Here is a 22,495-nt window from a genome sequence, read left to right on the forward strand (position 1 = left end):
TTTCGAAAACATTTTGATTTCACTTCCAACTTAGAAAAAAACACAAGTCTTTAGTCAAACAAAAACACCCTTCGGAAAAGGCATGCAACCGGAGAATTTCGAGCTCTACCGGTTCCTCGCTCAGAACGGCGTCGTCGGAGGGTTTCCGACCAGTTCGGGTTTTCCAGCCACCATGCAAAGCTTCTCTAGTTCCTCCACGTACTACCCATTGGAGATGTCCGGCGTTACGAGCGAAACGACGCCGCAGGATAAAGCTCTCGCCGCCTTGAAGAACCATAAGGAGGCTGAGAAAAGGCGAAGGGAGAGGATTAATTCTCATCTCAACAGGCTCAGAACTCTTCTTCCTTGTAATTCTAAGGTAATATATATATATATATATAGTATTTCATTTAAGTGATTTGAAGCTTTTAGAAAAATGGGTTTTGAATTTAGATTATGATTGGCTTAAGTCTTCTTTTGATGTGCATGGTTGAACGTTGATTTTCTTTTTTTTTTCTTTCTCTGTCTTGTTTCTGTAGTTTGTTGACTGTTTGTTTCTCGGGAAAAAATAACAGTAGGCGATGAATTTCTTTTGACCACGGCCCACGAATTGCTAAATGACATGACGTTTTCCTAACTCAATTATTTGTAGTCGTTTCGGTGTTTAAATCAGTCGAAAAATAACGAGAATCGAATTATCCGATAACCGAAAATAATTTAATCGATTCGATTATTCAAATTATCTATTTTAGTCACTTGTAAACCCTAATTCATCATTGTAACTTTCGACTCAAAGTGAATAGGCTTTTTGATTCAATTTTTTTTCTTCAGACAGACAAGGCTTCACTTCTAGCAAAGGTGGTCCAACGAGTGAAGGAACTAAAAGAACAAGCTCTCGAGACGACGGAGCTCGATAATTTACCGTCCGAGACCGACGAGATCACCGTGCTCTCGTCTGATTATTCCGACGACGGGAGGTTGATCTTCAAGGCCTCGTTTTGTTGCGAGGATCGATCCGATCTCCTTCCGGAACTAATCGACATCTTGAATTCCCTCCACTTGAAGACCCTTAAGGCCGAGATGGCGACGCTCGGGGGACGTATACGCAACGTCCTGATCGTCGCCGCTGACAAGGATTACAGCATCGAATCGGTCCAATTCTTGCAAAACGCGTTGAAGTCTTTGCTCGAGCGTTCGAATACGAGCAATAGGTCGAAAAGGAGACGAGTGTTGGACCATAAAATGATGTTGTAGTGGCCTTATATATTTGTCCATGGCCATTGTTTAAAAATCTCATCTTCAACCTTTTGCCCTTTTAGAGTGAGCTTATCTTTGTGTTTAGGGTTTTACATGCATCTTGATTGTACGGTGAGTTTAGGATTTATCTTTGTGTGTTGTGAAATTGTTATATAAATGGTAAATTTATGGTTTTAATTTCATTCTAGCTCTGTTTTTAGATAAACACAATATATTTAAGGTTTGGATTCACTTACACCCCGTAATTTTAGTTTTACATATTTTTAAAAAAGTTAACGAGTGAAAATAAATGATTAATAATATATATATATATATATAGACATCTTATTTCTTATTGTTAATTTTAAATGTCTATTTTTATTGATGCTGTGATCATGAAAGATGTAAAACTAAACAATTTTCTACAATGTACATATGTAGTCTTATATTGTAAGATGAGTAAAAATAGACGATTGAAATTATCCATTTGTTTTTTTCAGTGAATATGTTATCATTTTTTACTATTAATTTTAACTGATTATTTTTACTCATTAAACACACTTAAATTAGTAAAAAAATAATTTTATATTATACAATTGAATCTTACCTTTTATATAAATATAGGCATAATACCAAGATTAACCCCAATGTTTACGAAAATATTTATTTTGACCCCTATTTTTTTGAGTATTTTGTCCACAATGTTTCATTTTGGGACAAAACGATGAAAATTAAAAACCCTTTGTTAGCATCTTATTAACACTTCAAAATAGCGGTCTTTTTACTTGTGAATGAAACATTAAGGGCCAAAGTGCTTCAGAAAAAAGAGTAAGGGCCAAAATCATATTCTTTTAGATATTAGGGGTTTTTTTTGCCCTAAAATAAAATGTTGAGGGACTAAAATAATTATTTTGATAAACATTAGGGTAATTTTGATATCATGCCATAAAAATAAATATAAATATAGGAGACAGATGGATTTATGAGATTTAGACATGAGAATCTGCAGTTGAAAAGGGGTAGGAAGAATAAAATCCAATCATCTGAACTTATATTTATATGAAATTAATTGGTTGGTGTCGTTTTGTTTGTAAAAAGCAGTCGCTTGCGTGAGTTTCGATGGTTTGGGAAGATCACGTATTTTGTCTATTACGTATATGTTTATCACGTAGAGGGTAATGCTTCTTCCCTCACTCTCCATTTATTTTTCTAACACTGAATTTGGAAAGGGGAAAAAAACAATCTTTTATCGGCAACGAGGAGGAATTGTTCGAATCGATCGAACTCGAATCAAAAAATTTAAAATAAATTTATATTGGAAAGTTTATTGAAGTTAAGAGTTGTGTGACTCAAATTCTCTTTGATCGAATTCAAGATGATTAAAAATAAATTCACTTAAAATAAATATCAAAATGAAGATCTACGATGCCGATGAAGAAATTTAATTCGTATAATGATAAGTTTTTATTTATAGTTTCCTTTACAAATAAAAAACTTATCATTATAAAAAAAATATTAGGATTAGAATTTAATCGTGAATTGATTAAATCATAAATCACGTTTAGAATAAATATTATCGCACTTTTTTCTAATTTAATAAAGTTTCTTATTTTATTTGCACGAACTTGATTAAAAGAATAATTGTTATTTTTAAAGCTATCAGGTTCGAGTATCAGAGATTATCAAATATTTAAATGTACATTATCAAATAATTCGTGGTCTTTAGAACATATATTACCATTTTTAAGCGTCTTAGATTAATATTTTGTTTCTTATCTTTTTATGTTTTGTGGTTTAAAAAACAATTGCTCCATATTTTAATATGTTTACTTTTGTTGATTAGTTTTATATTTATATTTTTATTATTTTTATTATTATAAATAAAAATGTAATAGATGATCTAAGGTAATAACTTAATTTGAGTTTAAATAAAGGCATAATGTCAAAATTGATCCCCAATATTTATCAAAATAGTCATTTTGTACCTATTTTATTTTTTGGAATATTTTCAAGTAAAAGCACACCTAACATTTGACAGAATAATCATTTTGTCCATTAATCTTTTTCTAAGGTATTTTAGTCAGGGATGGGCGTGAGACCCAAACCCGACGGGTTCTGACCCGATTCGATCGGGTCATTTTTTTAATTATAAAAAACTAGGGTCAAGTTAAATTTTTTTGAGGTTATATTCGGGTCAATTTGGGTCAAATTCGAGTTTAGGGTGAAAAATATCTGACCTGATTTGAAAAAAATTGTAATTTTACCTTATATTCAGGGACAATTACAATAATGCCCCTCTATATATTATTTTTTTCAATTAAATTCCTATTTTTATTGAATAATAATAATAACATTTTTAATAAACATATTATTTCGGGTCAGATCGAGTTTTATCTCAAAAAATCGATTCGGGTGGAAGGTGCATATTTTTCGAGTAGGGTTCCTGTTGGGTGGAGGATTTATAATTTTCGGTTCGAGTCGGGTGTAGAAATGACCATCCAACTCAGTTGGTAGAGCACAAGGTTCTTAACCTTGAGGTCGTGGGATCGAGTCCCATGGAGGGCATTTCATAATTTGGAGGTCTTCTACGGAAGTTGCTCTCAACCTAGTGTTGGGGGCAGCCTACTATCTTACCTCCCTCTTATCTCATTACATACGGGAACAAGAGACAACCATTTGGTTCAAGTCGGGTGGACCAAAAATTTGACCCGACCTGACCCATGACCATCCCTAAGTTTAGCCCTCAATATTTCATTTTAGATTAAAACCCTATTTTGAAACGTTAATCGCGTGTTAATTAATGATTTTCATCTATAGATGAAACTTTTTGTCCTAAAGTAAAATGTTAGGGGGTAAAATCATACTTTAATAAATGTTGGAGGGTTATTTTTAGTAATATACTTTAAATAAAATGAAAAATGAAGAGGAGAGAAAGGCCTGAATAAAGGGAGGCTGACAAGAAGAAAGCAACAAATAATGGTGTGTGAGGAGAAGAGAAAAAACGACATTTTTGGTTCACAATTTCAAGGGAAGGAAGAAGAGGGGGGAGACAAAAGAAAAACAAAGTGAATAATGTCGGGAAGACGTGCAATCTCTGCTCGTCTTTGTCTCCCCCTGTCATCTCTCCCTTCTTATTTCCACCATGGAATCATTGCTTCCATCTCCCTACCTTTCTTTCTCAAAGTATGTGCCCTTTTCTTTTCTTTCCTTTCAATCTAAATTCTAGTCGATTTTGAATTTATTAAGTAATTTCAGTAATTAAATAGAATAATATTTATTTTTTAAATTTTAAATTTAAACAGTTATATTTATGGAGTATACGTTGTCGATGATTAAAAAAATTTATGAACAAGTAGTACCTCATGCATAATGACCATATGTGCAAACGTCATAATGCATTGAATTTTGAATAAAGATAGTTATGATCAAGGATGAGCACGTCTATCCGATTTGAACCCGACTTAAACCATAAACTCTAAATCTTAAATCTTAAATTTTAAACTCTAAATTTTAAATCCTAAACTTTAAACCTCTATCCGACTTGAACCCGACCTAACTTTTTGAGATAAAATCCGAACTCGACTCGATCATACTCAAAATAATAAAAAATATTATTTTTGTTTAATAAAAATAGAGATTTAATTGAAAATAACAATAATAATATATAGAGCAATATTATTGTAATTATCACTAAATATATAATGTAAAATTATATATTTTTTCTCGGTAACCCTAATCTCGAATCCAATCCAAATCCAATTTAAAAAAACCCGACCTGATTAGATCGGATCGAAACTAATTGGGTTCAGATCCCATGCCCATCCCTAGTTATGATTCTGGTTTAGTTGAGTTTTTTATAATTAGATTTGACTTGAAAAATATTTGTATTCATTTGAAATTTGATTTAATTCGAACTAAAGAAGGTTTCATTTGATTCGAAGCTTGAAAAATAAGGATCTAATTAAAAAATATAGAGATAAATATTATAATAACTATCTATAAATATACAGAGAAAAAATATATCATTAAAGATGAACATTTGACCTGAACTCGATGAATTATGACCCGATATTAAGTTATTTTTTTAAAATTCGGGTTCAGGTTGAGACAGGTCAAGTTTAGAGTGAAAAATACTTAACTCATATTGATCCAATTTTTAATTTATTGAACGATCATAGCGATTAAAGAGAACATTATTTTCATTTAAGATTTTAGGTTCGAACAGTTATATTTACAAAGTGTTTGTTGTTAATGATTGAAAAAACTTATGAAGATATACTACTTTGTGCAAAGAGACCATGTTTACAAATGTTAGGGTCTTTTGAACTTTGAATAAGGATAGTTATGATTCAGGTTGTGATGAGTTTTTCTTATCAACTCGATTTGACTTAAAAAATATATCTATTCATTTGAAATTTGATTTGATTCGAACTAAGGAAGGTTTCATTTGATTCAAATCTTGATATACTTTTTAAGTCGATAAAAATCTATATCCAATTCTATTCCATATAAATATATATTTTTATTTTATCCGGTGAAATAAGTATGTAATTGAAAAATATAGAGAGCTAGATATTATAGTAATTATCACTATATAAATTGAGGAAAAAAACATATCACCAAGGATTCGATCCTAAGTTAATTTTTTTTAATTCGGGCATAGATTGAATCATGATCGAGTTCAAAGTGAAAAATACTTGACTCGACTTGGTAACCCAGCACGTCTTGTGGATAAAGAAATCACAGTGTGGACAATAATAAAATGAGGATAGGAGAGGTAGCACACACCCATTGCAAAGTTTATTCTCTTTAAACTCATCCGAGAGTATTAAGTTGTGCTCATGACTAACATGTTCTATCTCTCCTGCTACCACATCATCCCTGACCTTGATTTCCTTGATAATACGAATAGGGCCGGTTTTGACTTTTTCTTGGCCCGGGGCAAAATTAAAAAAATTGGGCCTTAATTTAAAATAATATTAAAAAATATTCAATATAAAATTTTAATTAATTTTTTATTAAATTAAATAAATATTAATTCATTACAATATCAAAAATGTCAAAAACATATTTAAGCATATAAATACTTATAAAAAACATTGCCTTCGAACATTTCTTGATGCAAAATCATTGATGATAGTGTCAGCATCAATGTTTTCCAACATATTTTTCTCAATATATAACATAGCTAGCCCATTCAATCTTTCTTGTGACATTGTTGACCTCGAGTAATTCTTCAATAATTTTAGCTTTGAAAAAACTTCTTTCCGCGGATGCTACCGTTACCAGCATTGTTAATAAGATTCGATAAGCAAATGAAACATTAGGATAACAATCTCTAGCTTTAACAAACTCAAGAACTTCAAGCGCTGACATGAATGCATTTGTCAAAGTCAATTGCAACACTTTATTTTCAGAAAAAAAAATTTAATAAGTCAATAAGAAATAAATTTACGGGCTCTGCTTTTAATTTAATATATTAATATTTATGGGCCCTGGTTTTAATTTAGTATATTAATATAATTTTTAAAACGAAGTGCAACCTTTATGGGCTTGAATGTTGCAGGTAGAGCAAATGTAGGAAACATTGTCTCCCTGCTCGCCACATGCATTACAAAAGAAGGGGTTATTTGGTTTTAATAACAAAGTGAAAGGGTGATCATGGCTAGAATTATCTTCAATATTGGTATGATAGCCTACAAATCAATGCATATGTACTTCGTTGTTGCTTGATTATTTTTATTAGGATAAACTACATCATTCATCACTGAACTTTATTCTTTCTCCTATTTTATTCATTACACTTTCAATTTTTTCAATTTACTCACTGAACTTTGAATTATTCATATTTTAGTCTGAATTATTTTATTATTATCTTGATACATCACCTTTATTATTATTATTATTTAATATAAAAATAATTTAAATATAAAATTAAACCTAAACGGTGATCGAGGGTAACGAGAAGGGACAATGATTATTTTAAATCATTTTAAATTTAATAATAATAATAATATATTATTTATTTTAAATTATTTTTATATTTAATATGCCATGTCATATAATAATAATAATAATAATAATAATAATAAAATAATTTTTTAAATTGATGTACATCTAACATAAATATTAAATAAATTAATAATTTGTTTTCACAAAATTGATGTGATAGCCTATTAATCAATGCAAATGTATTCATTGTTGTTTGATTATTTTTATTCACGTGTCAATTTATATTACCTTACACTATTTTATAATAATATATTTTTTATAAATTAAATTTTTTTGATGATGTATAGTATTATGTCACACTAATGGAGAAATACACGTAAATTATTGTAAGAATTGCCGTATTTACAATATATATATATATTAAATATTAAATATTAAATTTGCATTTAATGATTTCACGGCCTAAGTGCTTTAGACAAAAGAAAAAGGAAGACCATGAAAGTAAAATTCTTTGCTTGTATTCCAAAAATTTACATTCTAAAGCGTTTATTCCAAGGTTATAATTGACTGATTTAATCGGGGAAAGAATGAAGTGCATAAGCAGGAAAAGATAAGCATAAACGAGTCTTTATATTTGGCAACGATGATGAAGATTCAATTCATCAACAAAGCCAGAACTCTTTCTTTCTTTCTTGCTTTCTTTTGTTCCCTCATTCATTAATCGTCTAAATCACATTCACTACTCGAAAATGTCGATGGACATGGGAAAGCAGACTATATATTATTGTTTGCATGGTCATCCCATGGTGTTGGTTGAAGCGCAAGGCGATGAGAATGAGAAACCTCTTTGCTCGGTGTGCGGGGAAGTGATCATATCTGCCTCAACCTTTAGTTGTGTACACTGCTATTTTCACCTCCATCCGGAATGTGCCCAAATACCCAATTTCATTTTCCGACACCCTTTGCATCCCCAACACTCTTATCTTTTGCTTAAGCCACCACCAGAGGTGCCGTATGGAGGGAGAGCTTGTGCGATGTGCAAGGAAACATGTAAGTTTCGTTTTTATAATTGTCTCAGTTGTGGTGACGAGTTTTGTCTCTGCACCAAATGTGGTGTGTCTTCTTGGAATTTGATTGATAGAGAAAACAAGTCAAAGTATGAGTTCAAAGATGATGGCCACCAGCTTCCCTTCATCTTCCTCCAAAACCATAAAGATGAACTCAAAACAGCCTGTTGCTCATGGTGTCAAGAATCCTTAATGGGTCCCATTTATGTTTCTGTTGCTTGTAAGATTAAACTTCATTCAAAATGTTTTCATAACTTACCAACAGAAACTGCTCACCCTGGCCACCGTTTGCACCCTCTCTTTCTTCACTTTAGGGAAAACAATTTCTTTTGTGAAGTCTGCCAAAAGAATGATAGTGATAATCTTTTGTATCGTTGTTTGGCTTTCAAGTTTGATATTCACCTTGAATGCATTCGACCCAGACCTATTATTGAAGCTAACAGGAATCATGAACACCAATTCTCCCTGCTTTATAGAATTGATCCATTCATTTGTAATGCATGTGGCACCATTGGTAGGTTTGTTTCCTATGTATGTCTTACATGCCACCTTCAAGTCCATAAAAGTTGCACTTCGTTGCCGCGGAAGATCAAAGCCGCTCGACATGATGATGTTCTTGTCCACAAGTATTTCCTTGAAAAGGGAGAAGCTGGAGATTGCCAAATTTGTTTCGAACGCGTGAAAAAGGAGTATGGATGTTACGGCTGTTCGAAGGAAGGTTTCAATTTTGTGGTTCACGTGAAATGTGTGTTGGAGGATGATTCCTTGTACACCATAATTGATCAAGAAAATGGAGATAGGGATGATGCTACGGATTCTTCTTCCAGCATCCGTGTTATCAAGGTGAATGAGTTTGGCGAAGCTACGGAGGTACATCATTTCAACCATGAGCACAATCTGGTGTTAGAAGACATTATAAAAGGGGACGATGATAGAGCTTGCGACGGGTGCATGTTGCCTATCTCGACCCCGTTTTATTATTGTTCCAGGTGCGATTTCTTCCTTCACAAAACCTGTGCCGAGCTACCCAAAATCAAACATCACTGGTTTCAACTACCCGCCATCACCCTTGAAGCCCGTAATTGCGGACGGTGTAGCTTGTATGATCGCTTGTGCGGTGGTTTGTTTTATAGTGATATCAGAGGCCATATGTTTTGCCTAAGGTGTGCCGCAGTTCCTTATACCATCAAGAATGAAGGGCACCAACACGTGCTCTTTTTTGATCGAAAATGCGAAGGGAAATGCAACGGTTGTGGTCACGATCATAAGTATGTTGGTGCATTCAGATGTAAGGAGTGCAGTTTTAGTTTAGACTTTGCATGCATCACATTACCGCTTGAAGTTGGACACAAATGTGATCGCCACTTACTGAAATTGAGTTATGAAGATGGGGAAGATGATCCAGAACAGTTTCGTTGTGATGTTTGTGAAAAGAAGAGAGATGCATACCGTTTGTATTATTCTTGTTCAACTTGCGATAATTCTGTTCATTCCAGATGTGCTCTCGGAGGATATCCGTTTCTCAAAGATGGTACCACTTTTTCAGCGTTTCACACCCACCGTCATGTCCATCTCAATTATGTAGGCAAGGTTGTTGACGGCTATTCTTATTGCTCGGGATGCGTTAAGCCTTGCCAAGGTGAAGTTCTCAAGTGTACCGAATGTGATTATATCGTTCACATCGATTGTTGGTATGTTATGAGCTCCTCTTGTTTTTTGTTTTTTCAATGACGGACATCGTCGTTGCTATTATTATTATCTTGAATATTGTTTTAATATCAACTTTACTTTTGCTCTGTCTTCATGATTGTAACAGGATAAGGTGGGCCATGGGGTTATGAAGGAATTCTCGGCCACATTATACTTCTCATCGCCACATATACACTTAAAGTGCTTGAAAAGGATTGGCTTTTAAGTGATCGTTATCCTATGTCGGAGTTGTATGTTGTGTTAATTTGATTTGGTTTGATTGTATCGTATTTGATTCAAGTATTTATTTGACAGTCAGATTTTAGATTTAATTATTCAGATTGGTTTCAAGTGTCTGTAATCATATGTCAATATCGGAGTCATCGAAAACAACCGAAAGCTGGTGCGTACGGTGGCAAGGGTGATAGGTTGTAGAGGGTAGTTCAAGATATTTTTTATGGAAGAACGTCGTACAATCGAAATAAGCGTACGAAACATCGTACGGGCCACGGCAACCGTCGCACCGATAAATACCGTTAAATGGATTAATGGAAATCAAAGGAGGTTCCTGGGAAGGATGGAGTGTTTCAATGAATATTTTGATATCAATATTGTCACGAATGACGATCAATGACAAGAGATGATTAGTTGTTCGTGACAAATGAGAAAGTTCAGTGTCTAAAACTAGATTTTTTTCGAAATTCGGCGGTGAAATAGATACATCCTTAAATATTGGTGCTTACGTCGTTTTAGGTATCAATAACCGCTTTAAAACGATATCATTTTGTCCACATCATCACAATGACGAAAGGATCCATCCACATCATCGTACCATTAAAATTTAACCCCGTGATATACTCAAAATCAAAATCAAAGTTTAGTGTTATAATTTAAACAATCGAAAGTTTAGTAATATAACCGATACGCCGCATAAAGTAAGAGATATGAACTTAGTTTACCTAATTTTTAATTGGATAAACTACACATTTAGTACATAAACTTTAACTTTTTGGTCCATTTTTGTACTTAAATTTTTAATTTTTTTAAAACCATATATAACGTTTAGTTTTCATTTCATTTTAGTACCCGTCGTTAAAAACTTAATGCATTTAGTACTTAAACTATCAGTTTTTATACATTTTAGTACATATACTTTCAAGTTTTTCAAAACTTAATGTTGAATTTTGAACGGATACTAAAATGAAACAAAAACTAAAATTTTTAATGCGGAGAGTTAAAATGAAACAAAAACTAAATTTTATGCATGATTTTGAAAAAAAATAAAAAGATTATATACTGAAATGAATCAAAACTGATATTTTAGGTACTAAAGGGGTTATTTACCCTTTAAATTATGAAACGCATCAAGAGAAAAAATGATTGTCCCTTTTTTTCCCATATGTATGGAATAAGGGGAGGTAAGATAGTAGGCTGCCCCCAACACCAGGTTGAAAGCAGCTTTCGTAGGAGACCTCCAAATTATGAAATGCCCTCCGTGGAACTCGATCCCACGATCTCAAGGTTAAGAACCTTGTGCTCTACCAACTGCAGCATGAAGAGAAAAACAGTTTTTTATTACCAAAACAGAGAAAGATGAGAGCTTTGCTTTTGTTCGCACTTTGTTTGTTCATATCTTCAGGGATTTTACTGCAAATTTCTGAAACAGTCTTTAAATCTAATGAGTCAAAGCTGATCGTTGGTGTTTTTTATGTAATGGGTTTCACTTAAATCTTTGGTTTAGGTTCCAAATTGGAACTCGCCACTGATCAATGCCTCTTGCTTCGAATTGGAGGTAAAGTTCTCGTTTTTAATCTATTATCGTTGCCTTTATTCAATTTCGAGTAGCTTAATCAGTTTGAAATTGCTCCAAATCGCTTGTATGAAATCGGGAGGTGGTGGTGGCCTGGTGGGTAGAAAAAATCTAGGGTTTTGCTTTGAATTGGATGTGATTTCTATGTTTTATCTGCTGGGGTTTCCTTTGTTTAGATTTGGGTTGCTTTAATTAGCTTAACAGTTCTTCAAATCGTAGAGAAACACAGTCTTTTGCTTAATTAGCGATGACGCTGTCGACAATAGTGCGAAGTTCAGTGTCACCAGCGTGCGAATTGACAGCAGCCCTCAGCTCACTTATGTGCCTATTGTGTTCCTCTAGCCACCGTGCATACTCGGCATCAAATGCCAGGGCACCTGCACAGCAGTCAATATCATATGATATCGCTGATGGATGCCAATGACTACCGCACTAGTTTAATAATCGATCAAAATCCAATAACGGGAAAAAAGATCTATTCGATAATCTTATACCTACTGCAACACAAAGACTGAAGGTTGTAAATGCACATAAAACAGGCCTTCTATGTTCCAAATAATAGCATCTATGCCCACTTAAAACCGATGAACTTTCTACCCCAAGAATTAAAATACCATAACTTGGCTAACATGAAACAGTACCTCTTCTCTGTGTTTCAGGAACAAAAGTTGACAAAGCTAACACATAATATCCACAAGGCTAAAAACTATTGTACGGAACGTATTTAACAAACTCAAACAATAATTACTTGAACTCTGAGCCCCTAACAGCAAATCACAAATACCATTTTTCAAATTCCAATGATGAAAATAGAGCTGGCATACCATTTCCACTCATTGATCGAGATTGATCTCCGGAGCTTGAAATGAATATACCCTGGAGTGAAAGAAGCAAAAACAAAGAAAAGTGAGGCATAATAGACAGCACTAGCACCCAGAAAATCGATGAAAGCATATGACATGCATCACGATATTAACCGGATAACATAAAGCAGACCTGCTGACGAGCTCGCTGCAGCTCTTGCTCAAGTTGCGTCAGTTTCAGTCGACTACTCTCTAGTTGTTGCACATATGCCTAGATTTTAAAGGCAGAGAAAAGGGATTAAGAATAAAGGAATGTAAACTAATAAGTTCTATATACAGGATTTAATTATTGTCGTAAATAAATGAAGTGCCTCAGCCATCGGTGCATTTAAGCTTTATTCTGTTGTTCATATCCATGTCCATCCAATACGTGCAAGAGTTTCCTCACGTTTCCGACCAAAACCATGACGGGTAATAACGATGTTTTTCCTATTTTTATATGTCCAAAAGGGGGAATTGGTATGAGACTATGAGTAAGATGGGGTACGTAATGGTGTAATTTCAACACAATTTCGTAGAGGATTTTATAAGTAACCTCTTATGTTTTTAACGACAATGTATTAAAACGAAATAAAAACTAAACGTTAGGTATGGTTTTGAAAAAATTAAAAGTTTAGGTACTAAAATGGATGAAAAATGATAGTTTAGGTACTAAACATATAATTTTCCCTAATTTATAATAAGACACAAAGAAAGTGTACCTCGATGAATAATTGCCACAAGAATATAATAAAATATTGAGTATATAAACATTATAAGTTGAAAAGATTAAATAAGTTCAGTAAAGGAAATACTTTTTTCCTTAACCGGCTTTTTCTTGCAGCCTCACGATTTTGAGCAAGCCTACGCAACGTCTGCAAAATAGTCATTGAGAAGGAAATATGATTAATTCATCAAAATTAATCATATATTATAAGACATTTTCGATCACTGAGATTATTTTTTTTTTAAAAAAAACGACCTTCTGATCCGTTTTATCTTTTGACCTGTCACTAGAATCCGAGCCACAGTAGCTTTTGTTAGACCTCTTCCAAACTGCAGAAAAGGATGGTCAACAAAGAGTCAGTATTAGCCAGTAAACAGATTCTCCCACACAATAAATACATTTGTGCCCATGCGCACGCTATGTACGTGTAAATACATTTTTCTTTTAATTATTTCTCAACGATGCAAGAAAAAGTATATTCAGACAAGCAAGGGTTATAAACACTGTGATCTTAAACATTTATACATCAAATTGAAGTAAGAGGCATCACCCTTTGATTCTTCTCCTCAGTATCGTCCGTTGACGTATCAGTTCTGGGGCTGCCATCGGCCATATTGGAGTCCCCCCAGTTCTCCCGACCAACTGATATATGCGCAAGATTTGGTGGGATATCCATCTGAAGCAGTAATGGTTGGGACCCGACAACAGCAGCAGAGTGATTGCTGTCTGCGGATGCAAGTGTCTTACGCGCGCGCACACACACAAAAGAATTCTCAGTAACTAAATTTATGTCAAAAGTTTGAAGCAAAAACACAATTTCCGAAAGGAAATGGATGCCCACCTTGCTTAAAGCACCAAACTGAGCATCAGCTAATGCCTGTCTATTTGACTTTATTTGATTAAATAAAGGATCTAAAATACAAGAATATTATCAGTTGAAAGTATATGCCAACTAAAGTCCATATAAAACGAAGAAAAAAATTGCTGAATAATCAAGTAGTGTAATACATCAAGCAATTCGTTTTCCATGAAATATAAAATCAAATGCTTGCATATGCCCGTTAATAGTAAATGGAAGCCCGTAATTACATACTTCTGGTCAGATTAGTAGCATCCTCTATTCGAAAATTCTCAAGGGATCCAAAGTCCGGAATTTGAGAAGAACGAACGGCATTTGCCTCTGTGCCACTGAAAATCCATGTCATTAAAACCACATGTTCAATTGTAAGGCGATATGATTCAACAAGATCGGGTCTATATTCCTAGACAAGAAGAAAAAGCTACATAGGAGTATCTCACAGTAACACAGCATGAAAAAAATCTACATTCAAAGTTATAACGAGGCCGACTGAATATTCTCACAATAATAATAATATATTACCATTCATTCTGCAGATGACAAACTGATAACATAAAAGACGACAAAACAATATATTAACTCCTTGACTCAGCTCCTTAGTAATATTAACAGCATCCAATACTTGTAACGAACCATGAATTCTCCTTGGCAAATATTAAAAATACAAGCTTGAAGTGCACCCGCAGACGGGCAATTATCAGGTACAACCATATCACCTTAACACTTGCTAAAAGAATAAGTACTCTTCATCACGACGTGAACCGTTCAGTCGATATAAAACCATTATTTCCTCGGAAGACCAATTGAGGACATAAAAGACAACAAAACAATATACTAAGTTACACTATACTTATAACAAGCATAAAAAGCCATGAATTCTCCTCCGTCCATCACAATTCAAAATTCAACAACAACAATAACAACAAAATCTTATTTCCATATGTAATGGGGTAAGGGGGAGGTAGGGTAGTAGGCTGCCCCCAACTCCAGGTTGAGAGCAGCTTCTGAAGATACTAATTTTTTTTATCCATATTATTATTATTATTATTATTATTATTATTATTACTATTACTATTATTATTATTATTATTATTATTATTACTATTATTATTATTATTATTATCATCATTATTATTATTATTAAATATATTAAATAAATATATAAAATAAATAATTACAGACCAATTACAACTGGACCGGCCCAGTTACAAACAAACCAGAACCGGTCCAAATCAAACCAGAAACCCTAAACATTTGGGGTTCCAGTTAGGGTTTCCTAACCCTAATCTAGCCGGCCGCCTCATCACAGCCGTTGGATCTGAGAGATCCAACGGTCCAGATTGCCCCAGATGGAAACCCTAGGGTCTGATACCCTAGGGACACGCGGCCGCCGCTGCTATCTCGCCGCCTCCGCTGCTGCCACGTCTCAACCGAAGACTCCAGAAGCTAGAACACCAGCCGTCCACGCCATGGCTACGGGGTGAGTCACCACTGGTAGTCCGGTGACTCACCGAGACCCCCTCATCGGACCGGTCCGACAGCCACACCGGTGGTGGCTATAAAAGCCACCACCCCAACCTGAAAAAAAGGGAGAGACAGAAAAAAAAAAAAAGGGAGAGACAGAATCGAAGAAAGAAAAAAAACAGAGAAAAAAAAAACCTACTAAACCAACGATCTCAGTCAAACATCCAGCAACCAAAAACAGAAGAAAAAGGAGGAGAAAGACTTACCGAGGAGGCCAAACGTCAGATCTCACCAAAACCTTCGAAAAGCCGAAGGTATTCTTTTAGATTTGCTCCGATTGGGAGCTGTTTAACGGAAAAAAACATCGGAACCGTCATTAGGACGGTCCGATCTACATTTAGATGTAAAAAAAAAAAAATTTCCGGCCACCGAAGACGGTGGCCGGCGGCGGCGGTTGACGGCGGACGAACGCCGGCTAACGGCCGGCTGGGCTTCTCTCTGTTTTAGAGAGAAGCGAGAGAAAATTCTCTCTCTCAGAGAAGAGAGAGAGAAGGAAAATGATGAAATGAAGCTGGCCCTTCGGGCCAGCCGGTTTTGGACTTTTATAGTCCTTCCCGAACGACGTCGTTTCGAGAAGGACTATGCGCGTAATTATAAAATAGTTAAACACCGTCCGCAGTCCTCCGAACTTGTAAACTTTATATTTTAGTCACTAAATTATTAAATAAGAAAATAGCATGTTTAATCCCTATAATTTTGATTAATTATGAATTAGATTTTTGATTTTATTTTTACTATAATTTAGTCAGTTATTTTATAATGTTTTCATTTATTTTATTGTTTTTAAATATATTGTTTTAGTAGTATTTTTCTTTTATTATATTGTTAAATATTTTTATATATATTCATAAATATATATAATAAATAGTAATTTTTTAAATATTTATTTATTTTTAATATCGAAGAAAAGGACAGTCTTAATACAACTGGATGTCCTATTCTGATATTTTAAAATTAAAAATTAAACAATATTATTTAAATCAATATTTATCAATATCAAAGAAAAGAGCTGTCTTAAGGCACCTAGAAGTTCTTTTCTGATATTTTTAAATAAATAAATATATTTTATATAATTTTGAAATAATAAGATTAAAAATTAAATATATTTTTGAATTTTTAAATTTTAATAATAGAGACAATTTATAATTAAAAAGTACCAATTTTGGGCGTTGTAGGGGTGCTAATCATTCCCTAAACGTAACCGACCACGAATCCCTTTTTATTATTAAAAAGAATGAATTTTTGGTTATAAACGCAGATCAATTCATTTTTTATTAGTGTTTTCTTAAAACTCTTTTAAAAAATAATTTTTAGGTATTCGACCTACCTGACCCAACAGGCCGATGGCGACTCTCAAATTATTTTTCAAAACCATTTATTCACATCAATTTCCCCGCCAAAAATAATATTTCGTGCCCGGACGAAAACCGGTTACGACAGCTTGGCGACTCTGCTGGGGAACAGTCATGCTTTGAAATTAATTATAAATTGTCTCTATTAATTAGAAAAAAAATTCATTTATTTAATTTTTAATTATTTTCTTTCAAAAATTTTATTATTTATTATTTTTATATTATTTTATTAATATTTTTTTCAGGTATTAATTATTTTATTTATCTGTTAGAGGTTTGAACATTTCTCCTCACACACAACACTTGCATTGCATAACATAAAGCTCTATAATTGAGTTTGTCCCTTTTAAGTGGGAGTGAAAGCGACGTCTTCGTGAGAATTTATTCTCCGTGTCAGATCTAGCAAGTAACTTTCGGGGTTCATATGCTCTATGTCTTCGTGAGAATTTATTCTCCGTGTCAGGTATAGAGAAATGTATCGCCTCGAATTGAACTCGATCCGCTAAAGTCTGTAATGGACTAGGATTGAGGGTTGACAGCCCAAGAGGGCATCAATAAGGACAGTTCGAGTACCTATACTCCTAGAACTGAAAACCTGCATATAATAAACCCTAGAAACTCTCCCGATCTGAAACTATGCCGAAATTTTGTCAGTAGGTATACACAAAGGAGAAATAAGCTCTAGCTTTTAATTTATTTTATTTCCTTTTCCTGAATAAATGCATGCGAACTAGAAATCATGCGGTTAGGTTAAATTTTCCAAACAAAGCATGGAACTAGAAAGCATAAGGTTAAGATTTATACCTTGATAGATAGATTTTTTTCCATTAGTTGATACTAACTGTTCTATTTTTTCTTATTTTTTCATGCATGTTACATTGCTCTAATATGTTTATATTGATTTCTTTTGTTTGCATTGCATGATCATGGCATAACCAAAAAGTGTTTATTGGAAAGACTGTTCATCATATTGGAAAGAAATCATAAATGGACAAAAAGTTTTATGATCAAACAAAATATGATGCGGCCAAAGAAAGACATCCTGAAGAAACTACGAGGATCGAGGGAAGTTCTGTACATAGAGAACCGGTTATATTAATACCAAAAGTATTAGACAAAGATCCTACCAGATTGATACCAAAAGCAATCTATGGTAAGAGCATCAGTCAGGGCATTCAGAGTAGTGGAGATTTTTATGAAGCTCAAGCATATTATTTGAAGGACTTGAACGACCAAAACAAGAAATTGAGCACAGAAATGAAAACCATGCATGAAGATTTTCAGAAGATCAGTCAAGCCTTTCAAAATGCTGGCCTAGGAAGTACCCCAGAAGAATGGATAACAGGGGTCACCAAGCTGAAAAAGAACTGCAACATATATGAAGATATTGTTCAAGAGCTTCTTGGACAGAAAAGTTCTCTTACAAGGGAAAATGAGCAACTCCGAGAAGTGACACAGAAGATGAAGGAGAATGTCATGGAAGAAGTTGCAGTCCAGACAAACAATATATCCCTTAAGCTGATAGACTAATTTGGATTTGGAGAAGTTAGGAATGAAATATATCCCTATATGTAAAGTTTTGTTTGATGTACCGAAACGTTTGCGTTCAATGAAATCTGTTCTAAGATGATCACTCTTGAGTAACACCTTTTCATACATGCATTTGTATTTTGCATTTGTACATTTTTACGTTTGTATTTACATTTACATTTTTAAATTTACATCATGCATTAAAACATATTTAATTAAATAATAATGTTTATTTATTTTTAATATCAAAGAAAAGGGCAGTCTTAATATAACTGGATGTCCTATTCTGGTATTTTAAATAATTTACATTTACATTTTTACATTTGCATATTTACATTTGGCATCTTTGCATTTGTACTGCACAATTTGTATTCTTGTTATTACATTCACATATTTACATTTGCATTTGGCATTTGCATTTTTTTCATAATACATTAAAACATTCATTCATTAAAATAAGGATTCCAAATGAAGTGATCTTGGTTTTTCCTTGAAGCAAGAACGCTCAGCACGATACAAGAAAAATGTCTAAAGAAACTGAAGATAGGCTAGCCAAATTTGAGATAAAGCATAAAGAAATACAATTGAGGAGCAAGTTGGCACAAATCGAAGCTAATTCTCAGATCGATCTACTGAACAATATGAAAGAAATGATTGATAAACATTTGACTGCTAGAAAGAGTCTTGTTGAAAACTCCACAAATCCTTTGGGTATTACACCTGTTCATATTCCTGAATTCACCTCTGTACCCCAGGAAATTCAATCACCAATTTACTTTGCTGTTAAGAACTCATCATATCAAGCTGGAGCATCATTCCCCACTGATTGTCCTACTACTTCTGAGTTGAAGCCTGATGAATTTTGTAATAAGGTCCTTGATCTAAACAAATCGGTTGAGAAGGAAAAATTCACTCAACGACTGGAAAATATAGAATAGGTGATAAAATCTATAGAGACAGTTGAGTCATTTTATGAGTTTGATGCCAAAGAACTAAGTTTGGTCCCTGGCCTGGTTATTCCACCAAAGTTCAAGGTTCCAGATTTTGAGAAGTATAATGGGACCACATGCCCTTTATATCATATCACTATGTATTGTTGTCGTATGGCTGGCTATGTAGAGAATGAAAAGTTGTTGATCCACTGTTTCCAAGACAGTTTATCTGGGTCTGCATCCAGATGGTATAATCAGCTAAAACGTACTCAAATACGTTCTTGGAGGGATTTAGCTCAAGCTTTTTTGGGTCAATACAAGCACATGACTGATATGGCCCCTGATCGAACAATGTTGCAAAGCATGAATATGAAGTGCAATGAAAGCTTTCGACAATATTCACAACGATGGAAAGACGTTGCTTCTCAAGTACATTCACCATTGACTGAAAAAGAGTTCACTACTTTGTTCATCAGTACATTAAAATTTCCTTATGTTAATCATATGATAGGGGTTGTCCCTAATAATTTCTCTGACATCATCATAAGGGGAGAAATCATCGAAATGGCTATCAAGAATGGCAAGATAAGAGGCTCTGACAATACTAAAGTCAAGAAAGAAGCTGGGGTTAATACAGTGAGGTCTTATTTAGTTAAACATGGTGCTAAACCTTATAGAGTGATCAAGAAGAAAAAGAATGTGCAGGGATTTCAATTTCCTCCCTTCCACTGTTCGAGTGAAAAATTGCATCCAAAAATACTATCAGCCAAATCAATTACTCCACAACTTGATCAATCACAGTGGCCTCCAAATGAGAATTTGACCTATAAGGAAGTTCCTTGGATAAATCAGACTGGAATTCCAAATTGTTCAGCTAAGGTTCCTGGTAACCTTAAGGGAAATTTCCAAGACCCTTTAGAGCAAGCAATTCAAAAATGTAAGATAAAAGAAGGGGTTAAAATTCAATGTTCAGAAACCATGGTTGCAACAGAGACTAATGTGACCAAATCCTGTAAAGAAAATGGGAAAAGAAATCAAAAGGCTCCCATGGATGTAATTCGAGATTGGCCTATAGGTCTAAGAAAGAATGAGGCAGATATAACCCAGAAGACACCTCAGATACCTATATCAGATTTTCCGAAAACCAGTAAGGCAAGGGGAAACTTAAGGAGTCTGGTTAATACTACCCCAGTTATAGCTGAAATGAGTATTCAGAACCCCCTCGATAACATGAGAGCATTCATTCGGTCAGAATGATCAAAGAAAGTGATAGCCTCGCGAGTGAGAAAAACTCTGAAGGTGTTTCAAGAATCTATCTCAGACTTGTACCCTCATTTGGTTAAAGGTCACTACATTACACCAAGATTGGTGAAGGTGTCACTAAAGCCTTATGCCCATTACTATGATCAAAATAGCTTCTGTAATTTTCACTTGAGAGTATCTGGACATTCAACAGGGAATTGATTGGTCACTGTTAAAGGAAATAGAGACGCTCGTTGACAAGGGAGTCTTGACACAAGAAACGATCAAGAAATAGGGGGCAAATAAAGATAAAAATCCTGGGCCAAGTACACACCCAACAATAGAGGAATAATGATGCATAAACAAGTGGAAGTTGATATCTACCACTGTAGTACCTTTATATTTTCAACATCTTGTTTGAATATGTTTTTTGTTCTTTTCTCCGCCTTTTGTGCAATAAATAAATATTATGTTGCTTTTATGGTTATGAGCAAGGAATCAAATTTTAATCTTGAGATTATTGAGTATCAAGTAGATTAAATATTCTTTTAATTTTTCAAAAGTTATAGATCTATTAGCAAGTGGTAAAATTATATCTTCAATATCCCGTCCAATACCAACTACTTGACCCTTACCAAAACTAAATCCTGACACTACATTTATCTGAGATTCTGAAGAAATGTCTCTACCTGTTTTTGAGACACAAACTCTAGATGTTTACCTTCTCGGGTAGAGTCGATTGGTTTATGATATTACCCCTTCCACCATATACATGACTTTAAGAGTCACACATTTATCCTTCCAAACACAAAACCATCATAAACCAAAAGACTTCAAAAGAACCAAACTTTCAACTATTCGTGAATCTTACTACAAGAAGAGACGAGATGAGGCATCAGGGACCAACTCATTGATGATAATTTCGAGTGATTAGGGCATACTCAAAAAAGAAGGGGAAAGTGATTGATTGAAATAAATATATCATGCATTAATTACATTTTTTTCATGTAAATAAAGTTAATCTTGAATATTCATCCCCCTGTGGATACCTCTTTTTACAAAGGTTTCTGTGTATGAGATGATGAACGGCATTGTTTCCTTTATTCTTTAATATATATATATATATCCTTTGTTGTCCCCATTTGAGCCTGAATAATTTTTCTTCTAATTCAACCCTAACCAAGGATCACCCTCTACATTGGAGGGCAAGGTAAAGGATATTGGCTCACAAGAATAAAGATTGTCAATACAGTTTTATTTTCGAAGACAAGTTTCCATGAAGTCATGAAAGTTTTGAACTACAAAGTATGTCAAATACAGAGTGCTTGAAGATCAATCCAATCAAGAATAATGGAAAACCTCCAAAAATGCAAAAGAAAAAGGAGGTGCTCAAAGCAGTTGAAGTATTATACTCATCTAACAACGAAAAAAATAGAAATGAAAAAAAAACAAAAAGGAAAAAGAAGAAGGAAAATTGAATCAAGATGGGTAATTTATTGAGCCTCACGTTACAAGGTTGATCAAGTACGAACAAGAAGAGCAAGAAATGCTGAAGATATGAAATTGGAAATGAATCCGAAATTTGGCAGTCTAGAGGGATCCAGATGATGGAAAAATCCCCAACAAAGCAGATCCAAGTGAAGCAAGGCAAGATTGATGGCATCAGAATGAATTGACCCTTGGTTTGATCACCCTTAAACACTTATTTGGGCCTTTTATTCATTTCTTTCGTAACCATAAGCCATGGCCTACGT

The 22,495-nt window shown here is 34.0% G+C and overlaps 2 protein-coding genes and 1 pseudogene across 3 annotated transcripts; 2 read left to right on the forward strand and 1 right to left on the reverse strand.

Annotated features, from left to right (window-relative positions):
- Positions 1 to 17,324, forward strand: LOC120179008 (transcription factor bHLH106-like). 2 transcript variants are annotated; one of them, XM_039184745.1, is made up of 3 exons: positions 1 to 358; positions 811 to 1,261; positions 17,312 to 17,324. In XM_039184745.1, the coding sequence occupies exons 1-2, from the start codon at positions 83 to 85 to the stop codon at positions 1,231 to 1,233; spliced, it is 699 nt and encodes a 232-aa protein (XP_039040676.1). In that variant the 5' UTR covers positions 1 to 82; the 3' UTR covers positions 1,234 to 1,261; positions 17,312 to 17,324. The 2 variants fall into 2 exon arrangements, with proteins under 2 accessions (XP_039040676.1, XP_039040675.1); XM_039184744.1 differs by lacking the exon at positions 17,312 to 17,324 and having other exon boundaries at positions 811 to 1,372.
- On the forward strand, positions 7,917 to 10,075 carry LOC120179014. Its single transcript, XM_039184750.1, has 2 exons — positions 7,917 to 9,925; positions 10,051 to 10,075. Exons 1-2 carry the CDS (start codon positions 7,917 to 7,919, stop codon positions 10,073 to 10,075), a joined length of 2,034 nt encoding a protein of 677 aa, XP_039040681.1.
- LOC120179010 overlaps positions 11,971 to 22,495 on the reverse strand; it is a 20,581-nt pseudogene continuing 10,056 nt past the window's right edge.

This window comes from Hibiscus syriacus, unplaced genomic scaffold, assembly GCF_006381635.1.
Source record: "Hibiscus syriacus cultivar Baekdansim isolate YM2019G1 unplaced genomic scaffold, ASM638163v2 tig00112395_pilon, whole genome shotgun sequence".
NCBI classification, from domain to species: domain Eukaryota; kingdom Viridiplantae; phylum Streptophyta; class Magnoliopsida; order Malvales; family Malvaceae; genus Hibiscus; species Hibiscus syriacus.

Coding starts and splice junctions, on each gene's coding strand:
- LOC120179014 (XM_039184750.1), top strand. CDS start 7,917: ATGTCGATGGACATGGGAAAGCAGACTATATATTATTGTTTGCATGGT. Junction 9,926..10,050: donor ATCGTTCACATCGATTGTTG/GTATGTTATGAG, acceptor TGATTGTAACAG/GATAAGGTGGGCCATGGGGT.
- LOC120179008 (XM_039184745.1), top strand. CDS start 83: ATGCAACCGGAGAATTTCGAGCTCTACCGGTTCCTCGCTCAGAACGGC. Junction 359..810: donor TTCTTCCTTGTAATTCTAAG/GTAATATATATA, acceptor TTTTTTCTTCAG/ACAGACAAGGCTTCACTTCT.